We start from the raw sequence: 22971 nt of genomic DNA, 5'->3' as shown, positions 1-22971 counted from the left end.
AATTTTTGGTGGCATGAAGACACGAGTTTATTCCAACAGTCTCATGCAGGCTAGCTGTTCACATGGGGCCGATAACAGCTCTTATTTGGCATCCCCAAGGAATTTTGTCCTGGCAAGCAGAATAATCCTGTAGGTACGGTTGCTCACAAGCCACTGGTTGGGGATCACGGCCCTGTACTGTCCATTTCCCAGCTTGCCATTCCAAAACGCCAACAATGAAGTGACAGTGTCTGATACAACCTTTACAATGCCGGACACAGAAATCATTGTGTCTGAAACTCTCCAATCGCCTCGCTGCACAAATGATGATGGAACCCTGGTCGACCGTGGGAAGTGCAATTTCCTGCCAGTGACAAAGCCCCCACATGCACTAACTCTCATATAAGAACTACAGTTGTTAGGCATCCCCGACTGATTTTTATCTGCAGACCAAGGCTCATGCACCCCTTCTTTAAATAAATGTAGGGAAGCTTACATCAGAGCACACATGTGCCATCTTACACTGTATGTATCCTTTGAAAAAGGGTATTATACACTGGCACCTTGTTGTTTTTCACACAATGGGGCTCATTTATAAACACTGGGCAAATTTGCACCTAGGTAGTAACCCACAGCAACCAATCAGAGCATTACTTTCATTTCTCTACTTGCAGCTGGCTGAAAAAAGCTAATCACTGATTGGTTATTATGGTTTACTGCTCGACTTAAAGAGTAATTTTAGGTGGCAAATTTGAATTCTTAAAAGGCCAGAGTAAAAAAAACCTTTTTTTTTTTTTTTTTTAACCTCGAATCGAATTTGGATAACTCCCTAGTCGAATTTGACAGTTTTGACCATAGAAAAAAAAAATCACAAATTTGAATTTTTAATTCAACCTGCAACTTAGTATGTGGAGAGCTGCTTGCTGCAGAGGTAAAGTAAATTCTTTCATAACCGCCACTAAAACTTAAAAGTCCATAGTTATTCTTCTGGACTAGTAGCATACACAATCAATTCACAAATGGACCGTGTGTCGTTAGGTGCTTTGTGCATAACAACATCTTTATACAGGTATGGGATCCGTTATCCGGAAACCCGTTATCCAGAAAGCTCTGTATTGCAGAAAGGCAGTCTCTGTAAAACTCCATTTAAATCAAAAAGATTTCCTTTTTCTGTGTAATAATAAAATAGTAGCTTGTACTTGATCCCAACTAAGATATAATTAATCCTTATTGGAAGAAAAACCAGGCTATTGGGTTTATTTAAAGGAAAACTATACCCCTCAAACAATATAGGTCTCTATAAAAAGATATTCCATAAAACAGCTCATATGTAAATAAACCATTTTTATAATAATATACTTTTTTAGTAGTATGTGCCATTTGGTAATCATAAATAGAAAATTGGCATTTTAAAAAAATAAGGGCCGCCCCCCCGGGATCGTATGATTCACGGTGCACACAAACATACCAACAAAATAAACTTGTTAGGTCACATGAGCCAATTAACAGACAGAGTTCTGTCTTTTGCTTCCACAATTCTTCCTGTTACAGTTAGAGCTGCAGTATTTCTGGTCAGGTGATCTCTGAGGCAGCACACAGACCATCACTAAATGGTGGCTCAAGGCAAGAGATGTAAAAGGGCAATATTTACTTAAATATATATTCCAGTTTGGTAAGATTCTTTAATATGCCACTTAATTTGATATAAACTATCTGTTGCTCAAGTATTCATTTTGGGGGTACAGTTTTTCTTTAATGTTTACATGATTTTCTAGTAGACTTAAGATATGTAGATCCAAATTACGAGAAGATCTGTTCTCTGGAAAACCCCAGGTCCCGAGCATTCTGGATAACAGGTCCCATACCTGTACATTCATAAAGGTAACAGAACTTACCTGAATTCTCTGCCGTCACTTAATCTTCTATTGGACCCTGCACAATGGGACGAACTGTCTAAAATGAGCTTCTGGGAAAATAAACTGGAGGGAACGGATTCCCTTTCTTGTTCCCCTCCTTGGTCACACCTCCATTCCTCATCTTCATTTAGCGTAGGTAAATATCCAGAAGGCCCTTTCCCTGTCCCAGATCCTGAGCTCTGATCACTGTAATTTTTGGGACTTTCCCCACCAATAGTTGTATATTCCAAATATATATCGGATTTAAGGAACACAGGATATGTATTGTCCTCCATCATTGACTGGATTTCCATTTGGGCCTGGTCAAACATGGCCGCGTCTATCTGTTGCCGCAAGACGCAATCTTTTATGAAGCTTTTGGTCGCTGGTTTGATCTGCCGTGACACAATGCCGTTGCTGTCGAGAACGTATTTTTTATAAATGGCTTTTGCCAGCTTTAGTCTCTTCTCCACCTTCGAATCATTAGGTTCCAGCTTCCGAAAACCGCTGCACGCAAACCAGAAGTCCAGCAGGTCCACACAGTTTTCTTGCTGCAAAAAATTCCTGAACAAGTTAATTCCATCCTGATCGTCCAACAGCGAGTGCAACGACTCAGCCCATTTTAAATATGGAGGAGTCGGGGAAGCGCTACCTTCGGGCTCGTAGCCCAAGTCTAGGTCTGGTCTCCTAGGGGTGGCTGTTGAGGTTTCGTTTTTGATCCCATCATTTTTCAGAGAGTAGTAAGTATGGCTGAAGGGTCTTTGATCTGTTGTAATCAGTTCTCCTTCCTCGCCAGGAACTGGTGGCCTAGGTGCATCTTCAGTAAAGCTTCCCCCTAGGTCCAAAGGGAAACCTTTCGCTTTGACACTCATTTTGCTGGCGTTTGTATACACAGTGATGAACAAAACTCTGATTCACAATATGGACATCATAAATAAAAGGTCCCAGGTAAAAGTATGCCTCCTGTAAAAAAAAAAAAAGAAACATTACTTTATTAAAAGGGAACTGCACCCAAAAACAGTTTTTTTGCATAGGACACTTAGAGGCACATTTCAAATTTCAAAATTCATGAGTTTTTTTTTTTAAAACTCCCATGAACTAGAAATTCGACCAATCTAAATTTATCATAAAAAACGTTTTTTTTTTTTGTTTTTTTTCTTAAACTCAAGTGAATTTAGTCGACCTGAAAACTGGGAATCGAATTTGATTCGAATTTTAAAAACTCGAATGTCAGGAAGGCTGCAAACAACTCAAAAATGTTTCCTGGAGCCTTCCCATTGACTCAAACAGCAATTCGGCAAGTTTTAGGTGGTGAATAGTCGAATTTAAAATTTTTAAAGGGCCAGAGTATGACAAGTCTCGAAAATCGAGTAGAATTTGAGTAACTCCCTAGTCAAATTTGACAGTTTTGACCATAAAAAAAACTAGAAAATTTGCGATTTTACCCTTGATAAATCTGCTCTTGACAAAGAAATTATATGTTTGTGTGTGTGTATATAGTTACATAGACATATGTATATATATATATATATATATATATATATATATATATATATATATATATATATGTATATATATATATATATATATATATATATATATATACACACACACATACTTTGTGTCCAGTGCCTGCACAAATGCATATCCAACGTTGATATATAAACGTTGGATATACATTAAGTAAAACACTATTTGTTCACGAGAATATATATAGAGTGCGAGTACTTCCGTTATATTATATTTACTTATATATATTAGGGATGCACCGAATCCACTATTTTGGATTCGGCTGAACCCCCTAGTCTTTCGTGAAAGATTCGGCCTAGTAACAAACCCTATTTTGCATATGCAAATTAGGGACGGGAAGGGAAAAATGTTTTTACTTCCTTGTTTTGTGACAAAAAGTCACGGATCTCCCTCCCCTAATTTGCATATGCAAATAAGGATCCGGTTCAGCCGGGCACTCACGGGTATTATGACAAAAAGGGCTTTTATTGGAGTATTACAGTCTACCCCACATCAACATGTTTCGGTTCTCTCTGAACCGTCATCCTGACGAGGATTCAGAGAGAACCGAAATGTGTTGATGTGGGGTAGACTGTAATACTCCAATAAAAGCCCTTTTTGTCACAATACCCGTGAGTGCTCTTAACTATATCTATATGCTTTCTCCTGAAGAAGCACCCGGGATGTGAGTGCCGGTTCAACAATATGACTATATATATATATATATATATATATATATATATATATATATATATATATATATATATATATATATATATATATATATATATATTTAAGTGCAATCCAAGGACAGGTTGCCAAGGCCATGCCACATTGTGCAACCTGACTTAAAATTATATACAGCGCAAAAACTACAACAACTTGCAGCCACTATTCGCAGTTTAGACATCTACACAGTTGGGACTGAATGTGTAGTGAGCTTGAAGAACAGAACAAGCGTGCCAGCTAGCAAGCAAATGTGGTACTAGCACATAACACTAAGCTTAGTGAGCTTGCCCAGTCATTAATTGTTCTATGTGTCACAACACTGCTGGGTAATGAAGAGGACAAGGGTTGCTAGCAAGGTGTGTTCATGAGTATCAGACATAGAGGCTCCCTGGGAATCCCTGGCCTGGGTCATAATCAGATACGTCATATATGCATGAATTAACCTGCTACTGCCACGACCATTAAAGCTATCTGTACTTTAAAGGGATACTGTCATGGGAAAACATGTTTTTTTTCAAAACACATCAGTTAATAGTGCTGCTCCAGCAGAATTCTGCACTAAAATCCAATTCTCAAAAGAGCAAACAGATTTTTTTATATTCAATTTTGAAATCTGACATGGGGCTTGTGCTCTGATAAACTTCAGTCACTCTTTCGTGCATGGTGCATCAACGCGTTTCGGCTCACATGGAGCCATGTGAGCCGAAACGCGTTGATGCACCATGCACGAATAAATATATTTTGATATACAGCTGACGGTCATGGCCGTGAGTGCTTTCTCTGGACTATTGTTGATAAATTTGGTTAGCACCCGGCGAATAACTAAGAGAATGGTGAGTGCCATTTCATTCCACACCTTCTGCCTCGTGTTTTTACATGGTCATGAAACTCCTAGGTAACTTATAATATCCTTATATTTTACAAGAGGGGGTACTTTATTCACTATATTATCTTTAAAAATAGCCCTTTAATTGGAGCTCCCTATAGATGTTCTCTGGTCACTGTCTGTTTCAAATGAGGGGTGGGTGTGTCCTAACGGTCCCTGCCAGAAGCACAGTAGGAGGGGACAGCCAATCACAGCCCTGCAGTCACACAGCACAGACAGGCTTCAGTTCCCTATCAGGTCCTGCTAGCTGCTGATTGGTTCCTGTCCTACAGTGCAGTGAGCTGAGAGCCGCCGGCTCCCCTGCACAGCCTGGGAATTCAGGGAGCAGGAAGTGGAAGAGAAGGGAGGGATTATTAGGGTTTTTGCAGAAATATTCAATAAATCAACCTGAAACACTACTTTTTAAAGCACAATTCTTCTATCGCTAAATGAGTATATCCAACTGGTACATTCTTATTTTTTACACAAAATGTCTCCTATGTTGGTGTCTCTGGCGTTTGAGTCTGGCAGCTCAGTAATTCAGGGGCAGACTCTAAACAGTTACAATTTTGCAACATTTAGTTGATACATTTCTCAACAGGATCTCAGTATGAGCAACTATTGTATCAAGTCTAACAGCTGCCTGTAATGAAACCCAGAGATTCTGCTCCATAGGAACAAACAAAAGAAATGTATCAACTAAATGTATCAATTCAGAACAGTTTACAGGGTCGGCGACCCCCCTACCAGAGCTGCTTTAGAAGGTGAAAAATATGTCACTTTACACTTCAAACTGGAAAAGGCCGTTATCTCTGATGATCTATCTGAAAACAACTAGTTGTTTGAAGGTGAACAACCTCTTTAATACTCCACTCCCACGGAATCTTATTTCTTACCCATTATAGCGACATAAAAATGCAGCAGAAAGGACAAGTGCAATCACAGCCGCACCCCAAACCTGATTTATCCCAACGGAAGCAACGAGCCAACTGTGACCCTGCAGATGAACCCTTGGTAGCCCCCCTGCTCCCTGAAAGGGAAGGTGATGGAACACAGAGCAAAGATCAACAAGCACTTAAACCATTCTATCCCTTGTAGTAAAGATGAGCAGTGTGGTTGGCTGTGCAGATCTTGCTGAACTACAATTCTCACTGATCAATGCATATCTTGGTGAAAGGGCTGGACAACATGCAGACTTCATCTACCATAAAGAATTGATACTGATCGTTATCCCTCCACTGTCTACAACTACAACTCTCATCACCCGCAAACAGACTAGTAGGGGTTTTGCAGCAATATTCAATAAATAAGCCTGAAACACTACTTTTTTTGAAGCATAATTCTTCTCTAAATGAGTATAAAGCACTGGTACATTCTTATTTTAACACAATACGTCTCCTTTAAGGACGAGCCAAGATAGGGAATGTGTGTATTTACTACATGTCCAGCCTCTTAGCCTTACACTACAATTCGCAGCATCCTCTGATACACAGCAAAGCATTCAGGACGAGCCAAAATAGGGAAGGTGTGTTTTCTCCATTGCTAGGCTCTTAGCCTTGAACTACAACTCCCAGCATCCTCTGATACACAGCAAAGCATTCAGGACGAGCCAAAATAGGGAAGGTGTGTTTTCTCCATTGCTAGGCTCTTAGCCTTGAACTACAACTCCCAGCACCCTCTGATACACAGCAAAGCATTCAGGAGGAGCCAAAATAGGGAATGTGTGTATTTACTACATGTCCAGCCTCTTAGCCTTGAACTACAACTCCCAGCATCCTCTTATACACAGCAAAGCATTCAGCCAAGCTAGGGAACAGGAGCAGCCGAGCAAGCCCTCAGAGCCTGATGAACTGTATCTCCCAGCGGCTGCACAAACTCGTGCGCCCCAGGCTCCTCATTGCCTCACACAAGGGCCATGTCCCGGGGCCCCGAGGTTTACCAGTAAGGCCCAATGCTACATCCAAAGCCCGGCCTGGCCCTACAAACTGGATCCGGCCGCCTCACACACACACATTTACACACACGTGCCCGCGCTTCTCACCCAGGCAGCCCCGAGCCGGTTCTTCTGCCCACCTGCTCCGGGTCCTCTTCTTCTGCTCCGCAGTCACCCATCAAGCTACCAGCGGGAAAAGCCGCCGCCACCGCGAGTGGAGACCCGGGAAATAAGAAATCGCAGAGCGCCGGCGAGAGGCGGCCATGCCCCGGACAGTGCGATACACAGAGTGTGAGGGAGACACGGTGCGCGGCCTCTACGGGAATGCGCCTTAGCGTGCTCGCGCCTCACTCACAGTAAGAGGGAGGGACCTACCCCCGCAGCTTCTCGCGAGTCTTCCCGCGCGCGTTCACGGGACACAAACTTGCTCTCGCTTTTACCTCAGGGTTGTCAGGGTGGAGGTTTCCAGCCAAATTGGGCCACTAATTTTAAGCCCAGGCGGGTTTTGAAAATACAAACTAGCCAAGGTACTGATTTGGGCTACTATTTGGGCCTTTGGCTGCTTTGCACTTTTTATAAGTTTCTTCTTCCCTAATGTACCAAAGCCTGTGTCTCCCAATGCATGTTGGGTAATGTAGTTTTTAATGTAAGACTACAATACCCAGCATGCAATGGGACTGACTTGTGTAGAAGTTACCAGATTTTGGTCTCTATACCCCAGTCTCCTGTCCCTCTTAAAGGGATACTGTCATGGGACAAAAACATTTTTTTTTTTTCAAAATGAATCAGTTAATAGTGCTGCTCCAGCAGAATTCTGCACTGAAATCCATTTCTCAAAAGAGCAAACAGATTTTTTTATATTCAATTTTGAAATCTGACATGGGGCTAGACATATTGTCAGTTTCCCAGCTGCCCCCAGTCATGTGACTTGTGCTCTGATAAACTTCAATCACTCTTTACTGCTGTACTGCAAGTTGGACTGATATCACCCCCTCCCTTTCCCCCCAGCAGCCAAACAAAAGAACAATTGGAAGGTAACCAGATAACAGCTCCCTAACACAAGATAACAGCTGCCTGGTAGATCTAAGAACAACACTCAATAGTAAAAACCCATGTCCCACTGAGACACATTCAGTTACATTGAGAAGGAAAAACAGCAGCCTGCCAGAAAGCATTTCTCTCCTAAAGTGCAGGCATAAGTCACATGACTTGGGGCAGCTGGGAAACTGATAATATGTCTAGACCCATGTCAGATTTCAAAATTATAAAAATATCTGTTTTCTCTTTTGAGAAATGGATCAGTGCAGAATTCTGTAGCACTATTAACTGATGCGTTTTGGAAAAAAAACATGTTTTCTGATGACAGGATCCCTTTAAGCATTCTCCCATTTTCTAGTGACTTTCCTCAATTTCAGACAATTCTGGGGCAAAAATCTGCTGTCCACAGGCTGACCAGTTTTACCAATATTTATTGAAATTGTATATGAATTAAGGCCTTATGGGGCCCCCTATACATCCTGGGCCCCACTTTGTAGTTACACCCTTGTGACTACAATACCCAGCATGCAATGGGACTGACTTGTGTAGAAGTCAACAGATTTCGGTCTCTGTTCCCCAGTCTCCCGTCCCTCTTAAGCATTCTCGCATTTTCCCGGTGACTTTCCACAATTTCATACAATTGTGAGGGAAAAAAAACTGCTGGCCACCAAAATATCTAGAGGTTGACCAGTTTTACGAATATTTATTGAAATTGTATATGAATTAGGGCTTGATGGGGCCCCTATACCTCCTGGGCTCCCCTCTGTAGTTACACCCTGGTGACGGGCAAATCTGTCCCATTTTAATTCATGGAAAAATTTGTGCAACAGTGACAATTTGAAAAAGGCCTATTTTAATATACATTCATTTCTTTTTTTCACTGCGCATATTGCGCTATTTTTGGGCTACTTTTGAAGTACCTCTCGGCTAGTTTTGGGCTGGTTTTGTAGCCGACTTGGGCTGCTTTTGAAAGTGAGACCCGGCAACCCTGCTCATTGTCGAGCTGAAGTTTGTGATATGGGGTTTGCGTGAGGTGGATTACTGCATTTAGGGCTGAGATCAGAAGGATTCTGTGTGGGCGGGATGCTAAAAGTGCCAAATATTTGAAAAGTGGCTGGGGAGCCTGGCACTTGTGGATTCAGGAGCTGCTTCAAGATGCCCCACACAGTCCCTATTTATTGGGCCTCTGTCTACTTGAAATGCCAGAGCCTGGTTTGAACCCCAGTCCAGGGCTGCCCAGCATACATTCTACAGACTGGGAAGATGGTGGTTGTTAGAGTCCTGCAGCGGGTCAGGTACACGCGAGTTACCCGCAAAAAAAGCAGGCTCCCTGCGGAATGAGGGGAGGATATTCAGGTGTGGGTATAGATGCTGGTATTATCTAAATGTCTTATCTTATACACTATTGTCTATATTTTACTCCTTCTAAAGTTTTACAAAACTTGTTTCTGTCCACGCCCACTTTTAATGATGCCACTTCTGGTTTACAGCAACATCACTTCCTGTTTGATGGTGGTCGGCGGGTTGTAGATCAAAATTGGTAAATATGCGGGTTGCGGTTCGGGTCGCTGGGTCGGGTCCTAGAAATTGGTTCCGCGCAGGACTCTAGTGGGAGTTGTAGTTCTTCTTTGTTTCTCTAAGCCCCTGCTCCCCAACGAGTGGCGCTTCCGGGTGCTGTAGTTCCATACTGGCTCTATGCCTGTTTATGTGTAGCTCTCAGTATCCCTCTGCTAGCTAATGGCTGCCAGTAAGGTGCTGGGAGTTGTGTTTTGAGTGTATGTCATTCCCCTCAGCCTGCCATTAGTGGGGCCCCTGTAATAGCTGCAGTGGGAGGAAGGAATAGTGAAGTGACACTTTATATAATTATATATAGTGAATAAAGTACCCCCTCTTGTAAATTATATAGTGAATAAAGTACCTACCCCCTCTTGTAAAATATAAGGATATTATAAGTTACCGTGGAGTTTCATGACCTTCGGCCGAGTGTTTTTATACAGGTCATGGAACTCCGAGGTAACTTCTTATATCCTCATATTTTGCAACTGGGGGTACTTTATTTATTATAATACACAAATTTCAGTGAGTCATGTGACAGAAATGACATCAGAACTCACCGTTTATAACTAATGACATCAGAACTTTTGTGTATTATAAGGATATAAGGTTTCATGACCATATAAAAACACGAGGCCCAAGGTAACTTCTAATATCCTCATATATTTTGCAACTGGGGGTACTGTACTTTATTATAATACACAAGTTTCAGTGAGTCATGTGACAGAAATGACATCAGAACTCACCGAAAATTTGTCAGCGCGAGCATTCCATTGCGAACTTTGGCTAGCGTTCATTTCTGCCTAGCCCACACTAAAACAAATGTGGCATGCCCCTCAAATGGTTAAAAAATGTTAAAACAAAAATTTTAACAGTCGCAACTTTTAAACACAATCCCACTTTCAAATATGAAAAAACGCCAGCGATTTTTGTCATTTTTATAATTTTTTCGGCATACAGGATATGATGTCACTGACATAAGAATGAGGAGGATGTAGCTTCATCTTATCAGTTCAGTCTGAGCTGGTAAAAGAAACTGGTAGAAGGGGTAACGTAATGGAAAATTCGCAATTTTGCGGAGTAAAAATCGTTTGCCTGAGCGAAAATTCGATTGGCGAAAGGGTGCGAAACTGTGCTAGTGATGTACTCAATCCCTAGCGAATTGTCCTCTACTGGTGATGTCCCTGTGAATTGGATTTCTGGCGAATTTTCTGCATCCAGTATTGCTGCTCTAACCCACAGTATAACAGCAGCCACATCACTGGGTCTGTTAAAGACGTGGTTCACCATTAACTTTTAGTATATTATAGAATAGCTAACTCTAAGAAATTGTCAATTGGCCTTCATTTTTTTATAGTTTTTTCAATTACTTGCCTTCTTCTCTCCAGTCTTTCCAGCTTTCAAATGGGGGTCACTGACCCCATCTAAAAACAAATGCTCTGTAAGGCTACAAATGTATTGTTATTGCTACTTTTTATTACTCATCTTTCTATTCAGGCCTCTCCTATTCATATTCCAGTCTCTTATTCAAATCAGTGCACCGTTGCTGGGCTAATTTGGACACTAGCAACCAGATGGCTGAAATTGCAAGTAAGAGAGCTCCTGAATGAAACCGATAAATAACTCGAAACCAGAAGTAATAAAAAAACGAAAATTAATGCAGATTGTCTCAGGATATCACGCTTTACATCATACTAACAGTTAATTTAAGGGTAGAACTACACAGGCGATTTCCACGCGTTTCCGACGTGCTGCTCCAAAATCCAGGCATCAAATCGGATGTAACGGAAAATAAGGTAAGCAACCGCAATGGTGTCGCAGCGTTCATCCAACACAACACGACTGTCGTGTCTGCATCCGACAAACGTGTTGTGTCGTATGAACGCTGCGACAAGATCCGACATTTGTATTTCTTACCTTATTTTCAGTCACATCCGATTTGACACCTGTGTTTTGGCGCAGTGTGTCGGATCCGCCGCAAACACGTGGAAATCACCCATGTAGTTTTACCCTAAAGGGCTTCACCTTTGAGTTAATTCTTGAGTTAATTTTTAGATGGTGTCAGTGACCCCTATTGGAATGCTGGAAAAAGTCAGAATAAAAAGGCAAATGATTTAAAAGCTATAAAAAATAAATAATAAAGCCTAATTGGAAAGTTGCTTAGTATTGGCCATTCTATACCATACTAAAAGGTAACCCAAAGCTGAACCACCCCTTTAAAGATTAACCCCTTCTTAAAATAGAGCACCCACAATCCCACCACAGCCTTGTATTCTTTTTGCACTTTCTATCCCCGTGACCTGCAACCCACATAGAAAGAATAGGCCACCTGTTGGGCGCTCTCTTTCATATACAGCACACCTTGTACGCATATTAAAAGCGCTGCTGTTTATCCTGCAGATTAAGAGAGGGGCTCACCTACGCTTTTAAACACAGGTTGCCATAGCAACTAGCAGAAAAACAGGTATCCTGCATAGAAATATCCACTGGTGTTTTATATTTACAAATCTAGCATGTGTGGCATTCAGCAATTGGTCATACATTGTTCTAACCATTTTGTAGTCCTAGCTTCAAGATTGGAAGGAATGGTAGTGTCACACTAAAGTGCCAGCAAGCAGTTAGAATTAGTGGGTGGGGGTATCTAACATTTTCACTGTTCACCTTTTAAGGGTAAGGGCAAAGCTGGCGATCCGGGGAGATTTAGTCGCCTGGTGACTAATCGGCTCATCTTTGGGATGACTAATCTCCCCAAACGCCTTCCCCTGTCTTGCGCCGGCTATAATGAAAAGTCGCCTGCCGCAGGGCACGCATGGCCTTGCCTCACAAGGAAACTTCGGAATACGAAGCACCGCGTGTGCCAAGCCGCGGATGACTTTTCATTATAGCCGGCGCAAGACAGGGGGAAGGAGTTCAGGGAGATTAGTCGCCCCAAAGAAGAGGCGATTAGTCTCCCCGAATCGCCAGGTGTGCCCTTACCCTAAATTCTGTAAAAGCAGTTGGTGATGAACCGATTTTTTAGCCCCAGTCCAGTCCCATTGGAGAGGACCACTGCAACTCTTTGATGCAGGCCATCACCTGTAGGAATTCTGATAAACAACATATAGATATTTGACTAAAGGTTGCCATATATTAAAAGATCTGGAAAGCAACAGCAGATCCTTTGAGCTTTATGGCTGAAATCCTAGCTAACTTTATAACATAAAACCAGGGCTAGCATTTGTCAGTTTGGATTGGATTACGCTCAGTGTGGGACTGGGATACCAGGGGCCCACCAGAAAACCTTAGGTTGAGGGCCCACTTTCCAAACTATTATACCTCCTCTCCTCACTCGACCTCTTTATTCTCTGAGTCTTTTTTCTCTACATGCTATATTCTTCCATTATTACGCCTCTTTATTCCCATAAAGAAATAGAGAATGACCATGAAATAGGCCAAAAGGTTAGAAGCAGGAGGGCCCATTGACACCTTGGCCCACCGGTGGGCCAGTCCGACACTGATTACACCCAATCAAGCCACCATACAATAGCATATCTCCTAGTACTGGCTACCCCACTCTGGAGTGCTCGCCAGATGAGACGGTGACTTTACTCCCATCTTATAAAAAATGGCAGCCTCCTGGGCATGACAGGTAAGGAGGCAATTGCTGAGGATAGTGTCTGTGCGAGGCTCCGGAAGGTGTCAGATGGTGTGGGAAGTCTGTCATGCCAGCTAGCAACACCCACTAAGGGACCCCATCAAATTGGGCCTTGTACTTGGTAACCTTTTAGCAAAAATATCCCGTGAACTGCTCGTTATAAAAAGTCCAATTATTAAAGGATAAGTAAACCTTTAAAATAAGTGAATGTAAAATTGATGAGAGTGCTATTCTAAGCACTTTTGTAATTTACAATCGTTATTTATTTTCTTTTTATTCCAAGATATTAAGGGATACATGTGCTGTTAATATGAATGAATTTTGTTACAACAGCGTCACCTGCTGGTCAGTTTCCCACCAGTCTGACCACCAAGTAGTCAAGGAAGTTGTCAGGAGAAAGAAAGAGACGGCTCTCATGTTCTTCTGCTTAGGAAGGCCTAAGATATTTTTTCCATGAGGAGCTTCACCTTTCTGCTTTCTGCTACTTCCATAAGGGCTGATATTGGAGCATGGGAAGTCGGAATTGGCTTGAAGGCCATTTAGGGTAAGATTTGTGGTGAATAGTGATGGGCGAATCCGACCCATTTCACTTTGTCAAAAAGTCTGAGAAATGCATTGAAGTCTATGGGTGCTAATTTTTTTTTTGACATGCAAAACAATATTTTTTGACCAATTGGAGTCTATTGGCGTCATTTTGGTGGCACAACTTGGCAAAAACTTTCACTCATCACTAGTGGTGAACACATATATTGTCCTAAATATTCATGAATTGCTGATAAACTGTTTTCCTATAGCTGTATCCATGTTATGAGCTAACGGGGCTCCGAACCAAAGTAGGAGGGTTTCAGTTCTTGGTCTCCCACACACAGAAGTGGGGAAGCACTGGCAAACTGGATATTGTATCATAAAAGTGAAACGACTGCGCTTTTAACCTACCGTATATACCCGAGTATAAGCCGAGTTTTTCAGCCCCCAAAATATGCTGAAAAACTGTACCTCAGCTTATACTCGGGTCAAGCGCAAAAACGGTCGCCGGGGTCTAAGAATAGTCGCCGGCGTCCAAAAATAGTCGCCGGCGTCCAAGAATAGTCTCCAAGAATATTCGCCAGTATCCAAAAACGAGATGCTGGCACCTCCAATGGGAGCAGAAACACTAAATTTTTTTATTGAAACTTACCAGAAGCTGCTGCATTTCTCACCCTAGGCTTATACTGGAGTCAATAAGCTTTTCCAGTTATACTCGGGACGGCTTATACTCGAGTATATACGGTACTTGGATTATGTGATAATAAGTTTGGCTGGGGCATAACATGGTATGTGATAAACTTCATGGAAGATGTCTCCTGACCTTTGATATGTTTTTGATATTATTTACCCAACATTTTTAAAAGAAAGGATATGACTAGATAACAGCTGGTTGTATGTAACCTAAATCAAACACTGCCTTTTAAATGTAATTAGTATAATTATTCATCTAATTATGACTGTTTATCTAACATATACTTATGGCTACATTGCAGAGGAACACGGGCGATACTTAATCATTAAATAAGATCTAATCATTTTTGGCGGTCGTTTCCTTGGAGAAAAAGACAAAAAAAAAAAATAAGTAGCATCAAGAAACCCCCTAGAGATTCCCTTAAATCTCACCCCATTATGATTAATGGGAAGCTCTGGGCTTGTGGCAATAGCCATCAACTATTGCTCATTTGTGCTGCAAGTGTGAAAATCCCATTATTTCTAATAGGGAAACAATTTGAGGAACTTTTTTCCGGACAACTTTCGATACGACAAGCTACTAGTGCCATGTGCATAATTGCTGTAAATCCAGTAACGTAACTAGAGGGGGGCGGGCCCTGGTGCGTGACGCGCAGCCGGGCCCCGCCCCCCTCCGTACGGCCCGCATTTCAGTGGCGCGTGGGCTGCAGGGGGCCCCGAGGGGGTGCTCCCCCGGTAGTTCCGCCACTGTGTAAATCATTTATGAGTATAGGTGCCAGTGCAACACCAGCCTGACTCTGTGGGGCTTATTTATCAAAGGTTGAATTTCGAATTTATGTGAATTTTTTTTTTTACTCGAATAAATTCGAATGCACTCACAACTCGAATGGGAGTTTATTTATGAAAAAACATTAAAACGTTTAAAATTCGATTGAATAGGAACGATATGAAAGTTAATTTCCTATTCGAATTGAATATGAACGAAGCTCGAATCGAATTTTCCTCCGAAGAAAAACTTGACTGTCAGGAAGGCTATTAACATTGACTTGTAAATGAATTCGGCAGGTTGTAGGCGGCGAATATTCGAATTAGAACTGTTTCCATGGTCAAGGTGTGATAAATCTCACATTCGAATTTACAAATTGGTGGATTAAAATTGTCATGTGTGAATTTTGACACCAGAAAAAATTGAAAGTTCAAATTTACTATTCGACCCTTAATAAATCTGCCCCTAAGTAAAATTCACTAATTATTTAATTGATTAAATAATGCTTTTATGTAATCTCTGTCCATTCTTTGTGCTCTAAAAAGTTTGAGTTCTTCATTTTAGGTTTTCCTGGCCTCATTTATCAGTAGCAGGCAGGTGGCAAACAGATATCCTTTCCAATTCATTTGAAACATCTGGATATGTAGTCGGCACATACCACAGCGTTGCTCCCACAATAAATGAGACTTGTCCAGTGTTCACAATACGCTAAAGATCCCCTCGATGACAAACTTGGACATGCCAGTAATATTTGTGATTGCTGCGTTCCTTCATCAGGAAAGGGAATACACATTTAACATTTCAGCAACTAAACAGCTTTACGTTTACTGCCGACAGACGGAAATGTCAGGCCTGATTCCCATACGTCTGTCATGGAGAACTACTTTAGGATGTTTAAAATAATAAGCATATGGGGGGTTTGCACCAAGGGCTAGTAACCCATAGCATCGGATGTTTGCTATTAAACAAGGGACCATTCAATTCTACTTATTTGCTATGGGTTGCGATCGGTGAGCGATATAGGACCAGCGATCAGATCATAATGCAGGAGAACAGCGGACAGATCGCGGGACCACATACACGCAGAGATGCGGCTGCAATTCGACGGGATTTTTTAACCCGCCCAATCGAGATCTGAGTAGATCTCTACAGGCAGAGTTATACAGGGAACTCTGAGTATCACTCATGTATTATAAGAGATAATGTACCCCCTACTGTAAATGATAAGGATATTAGAAGTCACTGAGGGGTTGTTCTGTGACCATATAAAGACACAAGGCTGCAGGCTGAGTTATACAGGGAACTCTGAGTATCACTCATGTATTATAAGGGATAATGTACCCCCTACTGTAAATGATAAGGATATTAGAAGTCACTGAGGGGTTGTTCTGTGACCATATAAAGGCACAAGGCTGCAGGCTGAGTTATACAGGGAACTCTGAGTATCACTCATGTATTATAAGGGATAATGTACCTCCTACTGTAAATGATAAGGATATTAGAAGTCACTGAGGGGTTGTTCTGTGACCATATAAAGGCACAAGGCTGCAGGCTGAGTTATACAGGGAACTCTGAGTATCACTCATGTATTATAAGGGATAATGTACCCCCTACTGTAAATGATAAGAATATTAGAAGTCACTGAGGGGTTGTTCTGTGACCATATAAAGACACAAGGTTGCAGGCTGAGTTATACAGGGAACTCTGAGCATCACTCATGTATTATAAGTGATAATGTACCCCCTACTGTAAATGATAAGGATATTAGAAGTCACTGAGGGGTTGTTCTGTGACCATATAAAGACACAAGGCTGCAGGCTGAGTTATACAGGGAACTCTGAGTATCGCTCATGTATTATAAGGGATAATGTACCCCCTACTGTAAATGATAAGGATATTAGAAGTCACTGAGGGGTTGTTCTGTGACCATATAAAGACACAAGGCTGCAGGCTGAGTTATACAGGGAACTCTGAATATCACTCATGTATTATAAGGGATAATGTACCCCCTACTGTAAATGATAAGGATATTAGAAGTCACTGAGGGGTTGTTCTGTGACCATATAAAGACACAAGGCTGCAGGCTGAGTTATACAGGGAACTCTGAGTATCACTCATGTATTATAAGGGATAATGTACCCCCTACTGTAAATGATAAGGATATTAGAAGTCACTGAGGGGTGACCATATAAAGGCACAAAGCTGTAACCTGGATTCCAGACTCACAATACATTATACAATCTTACTGTACTGTCCCTCAAATATAGAAGATAAACAATACCAGTGAATAGGTTATATTTTCCTGACAAGTACATTGATTTCATGTGTTGCCAGGCAAGAACTAAGATATTGTTAATGGATTAGCTAGAGTTGTTGGTGCTCTTTAGCCAGAGAAGTCATTAGGAGGTTTTATATGAAGCAGAGCGATTCAGCAAACATAACTATAGACTGAGTGGAAAAGAAGGTGACAGTGTCGGTGCTCTGACAGTACAAATGAACCATCTGCTTTGAGACATGGAAGTCAGAGTGAGAACAACCATAAGAAATTAATCATCTAGTTTCCTCTCTAGAGTGTTTGTGAGTAACGCAGGGAGTACCAAGAGAATGTTGATAATTAACTGAAATATACATTAAATATGAAGTTTAGAATAATAATGACATTATAAATATTAACATTTACCTGGGGCAGTATACCTACATTTATAATTGTAAAAATACAGATACAGTGAAAACAAGGGCAATGGCTCACAAGGCAATTCTGAGTGTTTTGTTATCTGAGTGATTAACAGGTTGGCAAAACATCCAAAATCATCATCCTTAGAGATATTATGACTTTAAGGGGCCTATTTATTAAGCCTCAAAATTTCCTGGTCGAAAACTCGAATTTTTAGAGGAAAAAAAAAACCCTAAAATTTTTCAGGATTTATTATGTTCCGATGCTAAATATCCAAATCTAAAAATCTTCCAGCTAAAACCTGTCGAAATCATGTAGCAGTCAATGGCAGATGATCCCTTTAACAATTGGAACATGTTTTTTGCCTTCATGATTCTCAATAGTTTCAGGCTGTTGGATGATAGTTTTCAAGTTTTTATTTGATAATCTAATAAATTTGAGTTGTTGAGGCAACAATTTGATAAAGTAGTAGGAAAAGCTGCGCAATTCGATTTGCTCACGATTTTGTTGCGACTTTTTCCTGCACCGATTTTTTCAATCAAATTTATTGGTAAATTAAGGAGATTCGAGTTTGGTTGTTTTTTTACTATTATAGGGAGAAAAAGTCAAGATTAAGTAGATACCACCCTATGTAGTTATGGTTCTGTGGTTGTATTTTAGAAGTTCTTCTTCTTTTCTTTGATTCTATTTAGCATGCCTGTTTGTACAAATATGAAAGCCTTCATACAGTTATTTATATGTTGCCTACACTAGAGAGCATGGATGTATTAGTTGGCCAGTCTTCGGGTTCACTGTATGTCTTGTTACACAGAACAGTTGGTTGACTAGAGAGTATCCACTTGCTTGGGGCTTTCTTGGATGTATAAAATGATTTCCCGAGGCTTTGTCTGCTAGGGTCATGGCCTCTCGAATCCTTCATTACTCTTGGGGGCCCATTTACTTAGTTCGAGTGAAGGAATAGAGGAAAAATAGTTTGAATTTCGAATGGTCAAATATGGCTACTTCGACCATCGAATGGGCTACTTCGACCTTCGACTACGACCTTCGACTTCGAATCGAACGATTCAAACTAATCTGCACTTCGCCTGGTCTCAGTTGGCGAAGGCAAGTCTGGCGCAAGAGTTAACGTTCATGAAAGTCCGCAAGTTAGTGAATTAGCGTAGTTACGTCCCTTCCCATAGCACAACTTAGCCTGGCGTAAGGGTGCGAAGTAGCACTAGAGTAGGTCCACTTCGCTAGCGAATTTACGCCAGCGCCCGTTAGTAAATCGGCGAAGTAACTAAATGACGTCACGTTGGTGATTTTGTGCTAGCGTTAGCCACTTTGCGCTTTAGTGAATTTGTCCCCAAATCTTTAATTTTGGGCGTTTGGGATTTGACCACTAACCTGAATTCTGAAACTTAACTCGCGTAGTTGAGAAATATTTAAAAAATGTACATCATGTTCAGCATTAAAGTCGTGTGTCTTCAAAGGTTTGTATTCGGTTTGGATAAACAGTGGGGGTCCTGCTAAAACCGACCCCTTCAAAAGACATTAGAATATGGCCAAATCCTGCATTCAAGCGCATGCCTATTTTGACACATTGGTTTAAAATAATGTTCTTTGGAAAAAGCATTCAAAAACATTTGGAATAAATATGTAATGTTGGTAGAAGTATATAAAGCAGACATTGAGATTTGGATAATTAGGTAGGTTCTTCTGAGCTGTAGAAAAACTCTGTCCCCCGTTGTTACGTTTCTAGGAGACCAGATCTGTTTTTTGTTCAGAGATTGCTATTTTTTTAAGCAATTTATGTTGTTTTGCCACTTAATTGACTGGCTGCCAATCCAGAGACAGTGCTGGGAAAGGGAGAAGAACAGAGAAATGTGAGGGTTGATGGGCAGGAGAACGATGATCATCATAAAGTAGTGTGGGCAATGTACAGATTGGAGGGTGTGAGATCTAGAGGAGATTCAGCGTAGAGGGGGCAAAATCACAGGTTGTGGAGGAAGATCCAGGCATAAAGGGTCAGAGCAGTGCAGTTTATGGAGAACTCTGACCCCCTCCAAGGGTGGGAGGTCAGTGGTCAGTCCCATAAGGAACACTGTTTTAGTAAAGCTTGAAAACTTTTAGGTGGTTTGGAGCGAGTACAAAATGTGTGAGAAAACCGTTGGGCCATGTAAGGTGACATACTCGGAGGTTTTATATTTTGATGAAAAATATATATCACTGATATATATATATATATATATATATATATATATATATATATATATATATATATATATATATATATATATATATATATATATATATATATAATAACCTATAGCAGGGCTGTCCAACAGAACTTAGCCCCCCAGGAAATTATTAAGGTAGCCATACTACTCAAGATCTCCAGCGACGTTTGGGTCGCATAAGTGATGTGTGGGTCGACTAAAAGTTGACCCAAACCTGCTGGCTTCCAATCCACACCTGAACTCACCCAGCACTTTTATTTATAGGCCCACGCCTGACGTGCCCAACTCTGACATCACAAAAGGGGGTGGGGCAGGCACATGCCTATAAGTAGACGCTGCCACAAGAAGAAGCCAACAAGGTTTGCCACCTGTCTAGTTTTGACCCGGACAGCCCAGTTTTCTGAAGGGCTGCCTGAGTCAAAACTGCCTGCCTGGTTTTCCAAATTAGGAAAACAAGGCAAGATTCTCCTTGATTGACGCGGCTGTCGCCAAATCGCCACATCATAGCCCCGCACACGCACACTGTCTGGATGGCTGATATAGGAAAGGTGGAAACCCTAAAACCAGCACAGGAAGGTCACAGGATGGAAGAACAGAAAGAAGAGCTCAACTCAAACCCGCAGGCAGGGTCCCAGACCAAGTCTCAAACATATTTTTCCTTGAGCAGCAGCTTCAGTGTGGTGGCCTTTGAGTGCCTATGTATGTGTATAAGAAATTTACAAGACACTTGAGGCTATGGGGCAGATTATCTCAGCGGCAAATTTTTGAAAGTGTCCGTTTCGGACACTTCGCCAGGCGCAAATGCGCTCAGACTTCATCAATTCACTAAGATTCGGAGTTTCGTCCTGGGCGCCAAACGCTGGCGACTTTTCTCTAGTGGTACTTCGGCAGTACGAGCATTTCATAGCAAAGATGCGCTAGCATTCATTTGTGCGTAGTGAAAATTCGCTAGTGATCCTGCTCCCACTGGAAGCGTGAGAGGGCGTCAGCAATCACGTTCAACTTACCTGGGACATGTATCGCCCTGAAGCTCAAATTAATCTGCAGACAGCGCAGTACAAAGGCTCTCAATAATCGCACCACCTCAGGAGAGGAGGCCGACTGCCGATTGATTGCCTGCACCACACCCATGTTATCAGATCGAAAGACCACTCGTTTATCCGCCAAAATTGAGCCCCACAAATACGTTGACACCAAGATTGGGAAAAGTTCCAAGAAACATAGATTCCTCACTAGTCCCAACTTCACCCACTCCTCCGGCCACCTTTCCGCGCACCATTTCCCACCCAGGTAGGCTCCGAAACCGCCGCTACCTGATGCATCCGTAAACAACTGTATGTCCTCACAAGCCGTGTCAGTGCCTTGAAAAAGGACTGTTCCGTTGAAATCCTGCAAAAACTTCTCCCACACCACCAAGTCACTTCGGACCTCATTGGACAGCCTGACGTGATGCCATTGTTCCTGCACTCCTGCCATCGCCAACCCGAGTCTACGGCAAAATATCCTTCCCATTGGGATGACCCGACAAGCGAAATTGAGCTTCCCCAACAGCGACTGTATTTCTTTCAAAGTGGCTTTCTTCCTCCCGCGCAGACCACTGACCGCCTGGCATAAATCAAGCAACTTATCCTCAGGTAGTCTCATCAGCCCTACCTCCGAATCAATTTCCAAACCGAGGAAGCTGAGCCGAGTTGTCGGGCCCACTGTTTTGTCCGGGGCTAACGGGACCCCGAACTCGCCCGCCACGTCCTGCAACTCCTCCAGCAGAAAAGCGCACTCCTCTGTGCCTGCCCTACCGACACATAAAAAATCATCCAAGTAGTGCACTATTCTGCTGGAGCCGGTCCTCCGACGCACCACCCATTCTAAGAAGGTACTGAACCGCTCAAAATAGGCGCAAGAAATCGCGCAACCCATCGGTAAGGACAAATCAACGTATATCTTCCCGTTAAAGGCACATCCTAACAAGTGATGACAATCGGGGTGTATGGGTAATAACCGAAACGCTGCCTCAATGTCTATTTTAGCCATCAACGCGCCCCTGCCGGCTCCTTGCACCTTCGCCAAAGCCTTATCAAAGGACGTGTAAGACACTGAGGAAAGCTCCGGATCGATGTCGTCGTTTACGGACCCCCCTTTTGGGAACGAGAGATGATGTATCATCCTGAATTTGCCTTTTTCTCTCTTGGGAACTACCCCAAGAGGGGAAATCCGCAAGTTATCCCATGGGGGTGCCTCAAACGGCCCCGCCATCCGGCCCAACTCAACCTCTTTATCCAACTTTAATTGTACAATCCCAGGGTTTTGATAAACCGATTTCAAATTAGTATGCGTTTCGCTCCCTTTCCTTGGTTGAAACGGTATCCGGAACCCTACCCGGAAACCCTCCCGCAGGAAGTCTGCGTCATCCTGTTTAGCGTACAGTTTTAACCAAGGAAGCATCGCGCCTAGTCTCACTGGGGTCCTCCCCTTTTCCAGTATCGGCGCCTTTTGCCCCCCATTTCCCTTTCTTATTACACCTGCAGTAGGGATGGGTGCCACTACATCCTGAGCACTCATGTTTGAATTTACACGACGCTCCCCACTTGCAATGCCCGTCGTTGTACATCCAACAAAACCCAAGCTTGTGACCCGCCGATGAAGAACTGGATTGCTCCCCACCGGCGGGTCGAGGAAAGGGGGACACTTTCTGCGCCAACATCAATCTCATCCATAATGTCATGTCCAGCTGATCCCACCGCATCCCCGGGTTAGCCGCCAATCGTTGCCTAAAACTGTTCATCGTAGCGCCACCACGCTAGGCCACCGTAAATGCGAAAAGCCTCCCAGATCCCGTCCAAATAGCAAAAAAGTGCCGAACACTTCTGGGGATGCTTCTCCCCAATAACCCCGGCCAATATGCAGAACGCCCGGAGCCAATTGCCGAAAGTCTTGGGAATCTTCCTATATCTTTTCGCC

At 42.4% G+C, this 22971-nt stretch overlaps 1 protein-coding gene across 1 annotated transcript in view; it reads right to left on the bottom strand.

Moving 5' to 3' along the window:
* The window catches only part of axin1.S (axin 1 S homeolog), a 43482-nt gene extending 36290 nt beyond the window's left edge, over positions 1 to 7192 (bottom strand). Inside the window, 2 exon segments of the mRNA NM_001095782.1 lie at positions 1875 to 2837; positions 7019 to 7192. Of these exon segments, the coding sequence (NP_001089251.1) occupies positions 1875 to 2746 (872 nt within the window). The 5' untranslated portion in view covers positions 2747 to 2837; positions 7019 to 7192.
* Between the last annotated feature and the right edge of the window lie 15779 nt (positions 7193 to 22971).

Source organism: Xenopus laevis, chromosome 9_10S (genome assembly GCF_017654675.1).
Source record: "Xenopus laevis strain J_2021 chromosome 9_10S, Xenopus_laevis_v10.1, whole genome shotgun sequence".
NCBI classification, from domain to species: Eukaryota; Metazoa; Chordata; class Amphibia; order Anura; family Pipidae; genus Xenopus; species Xenopus laevis.
The sequence above is the reverse complement of the archived record's forward strand: the minus strand, read 5'-3'. Positions and strand labels throughout refer to the sequence as shown.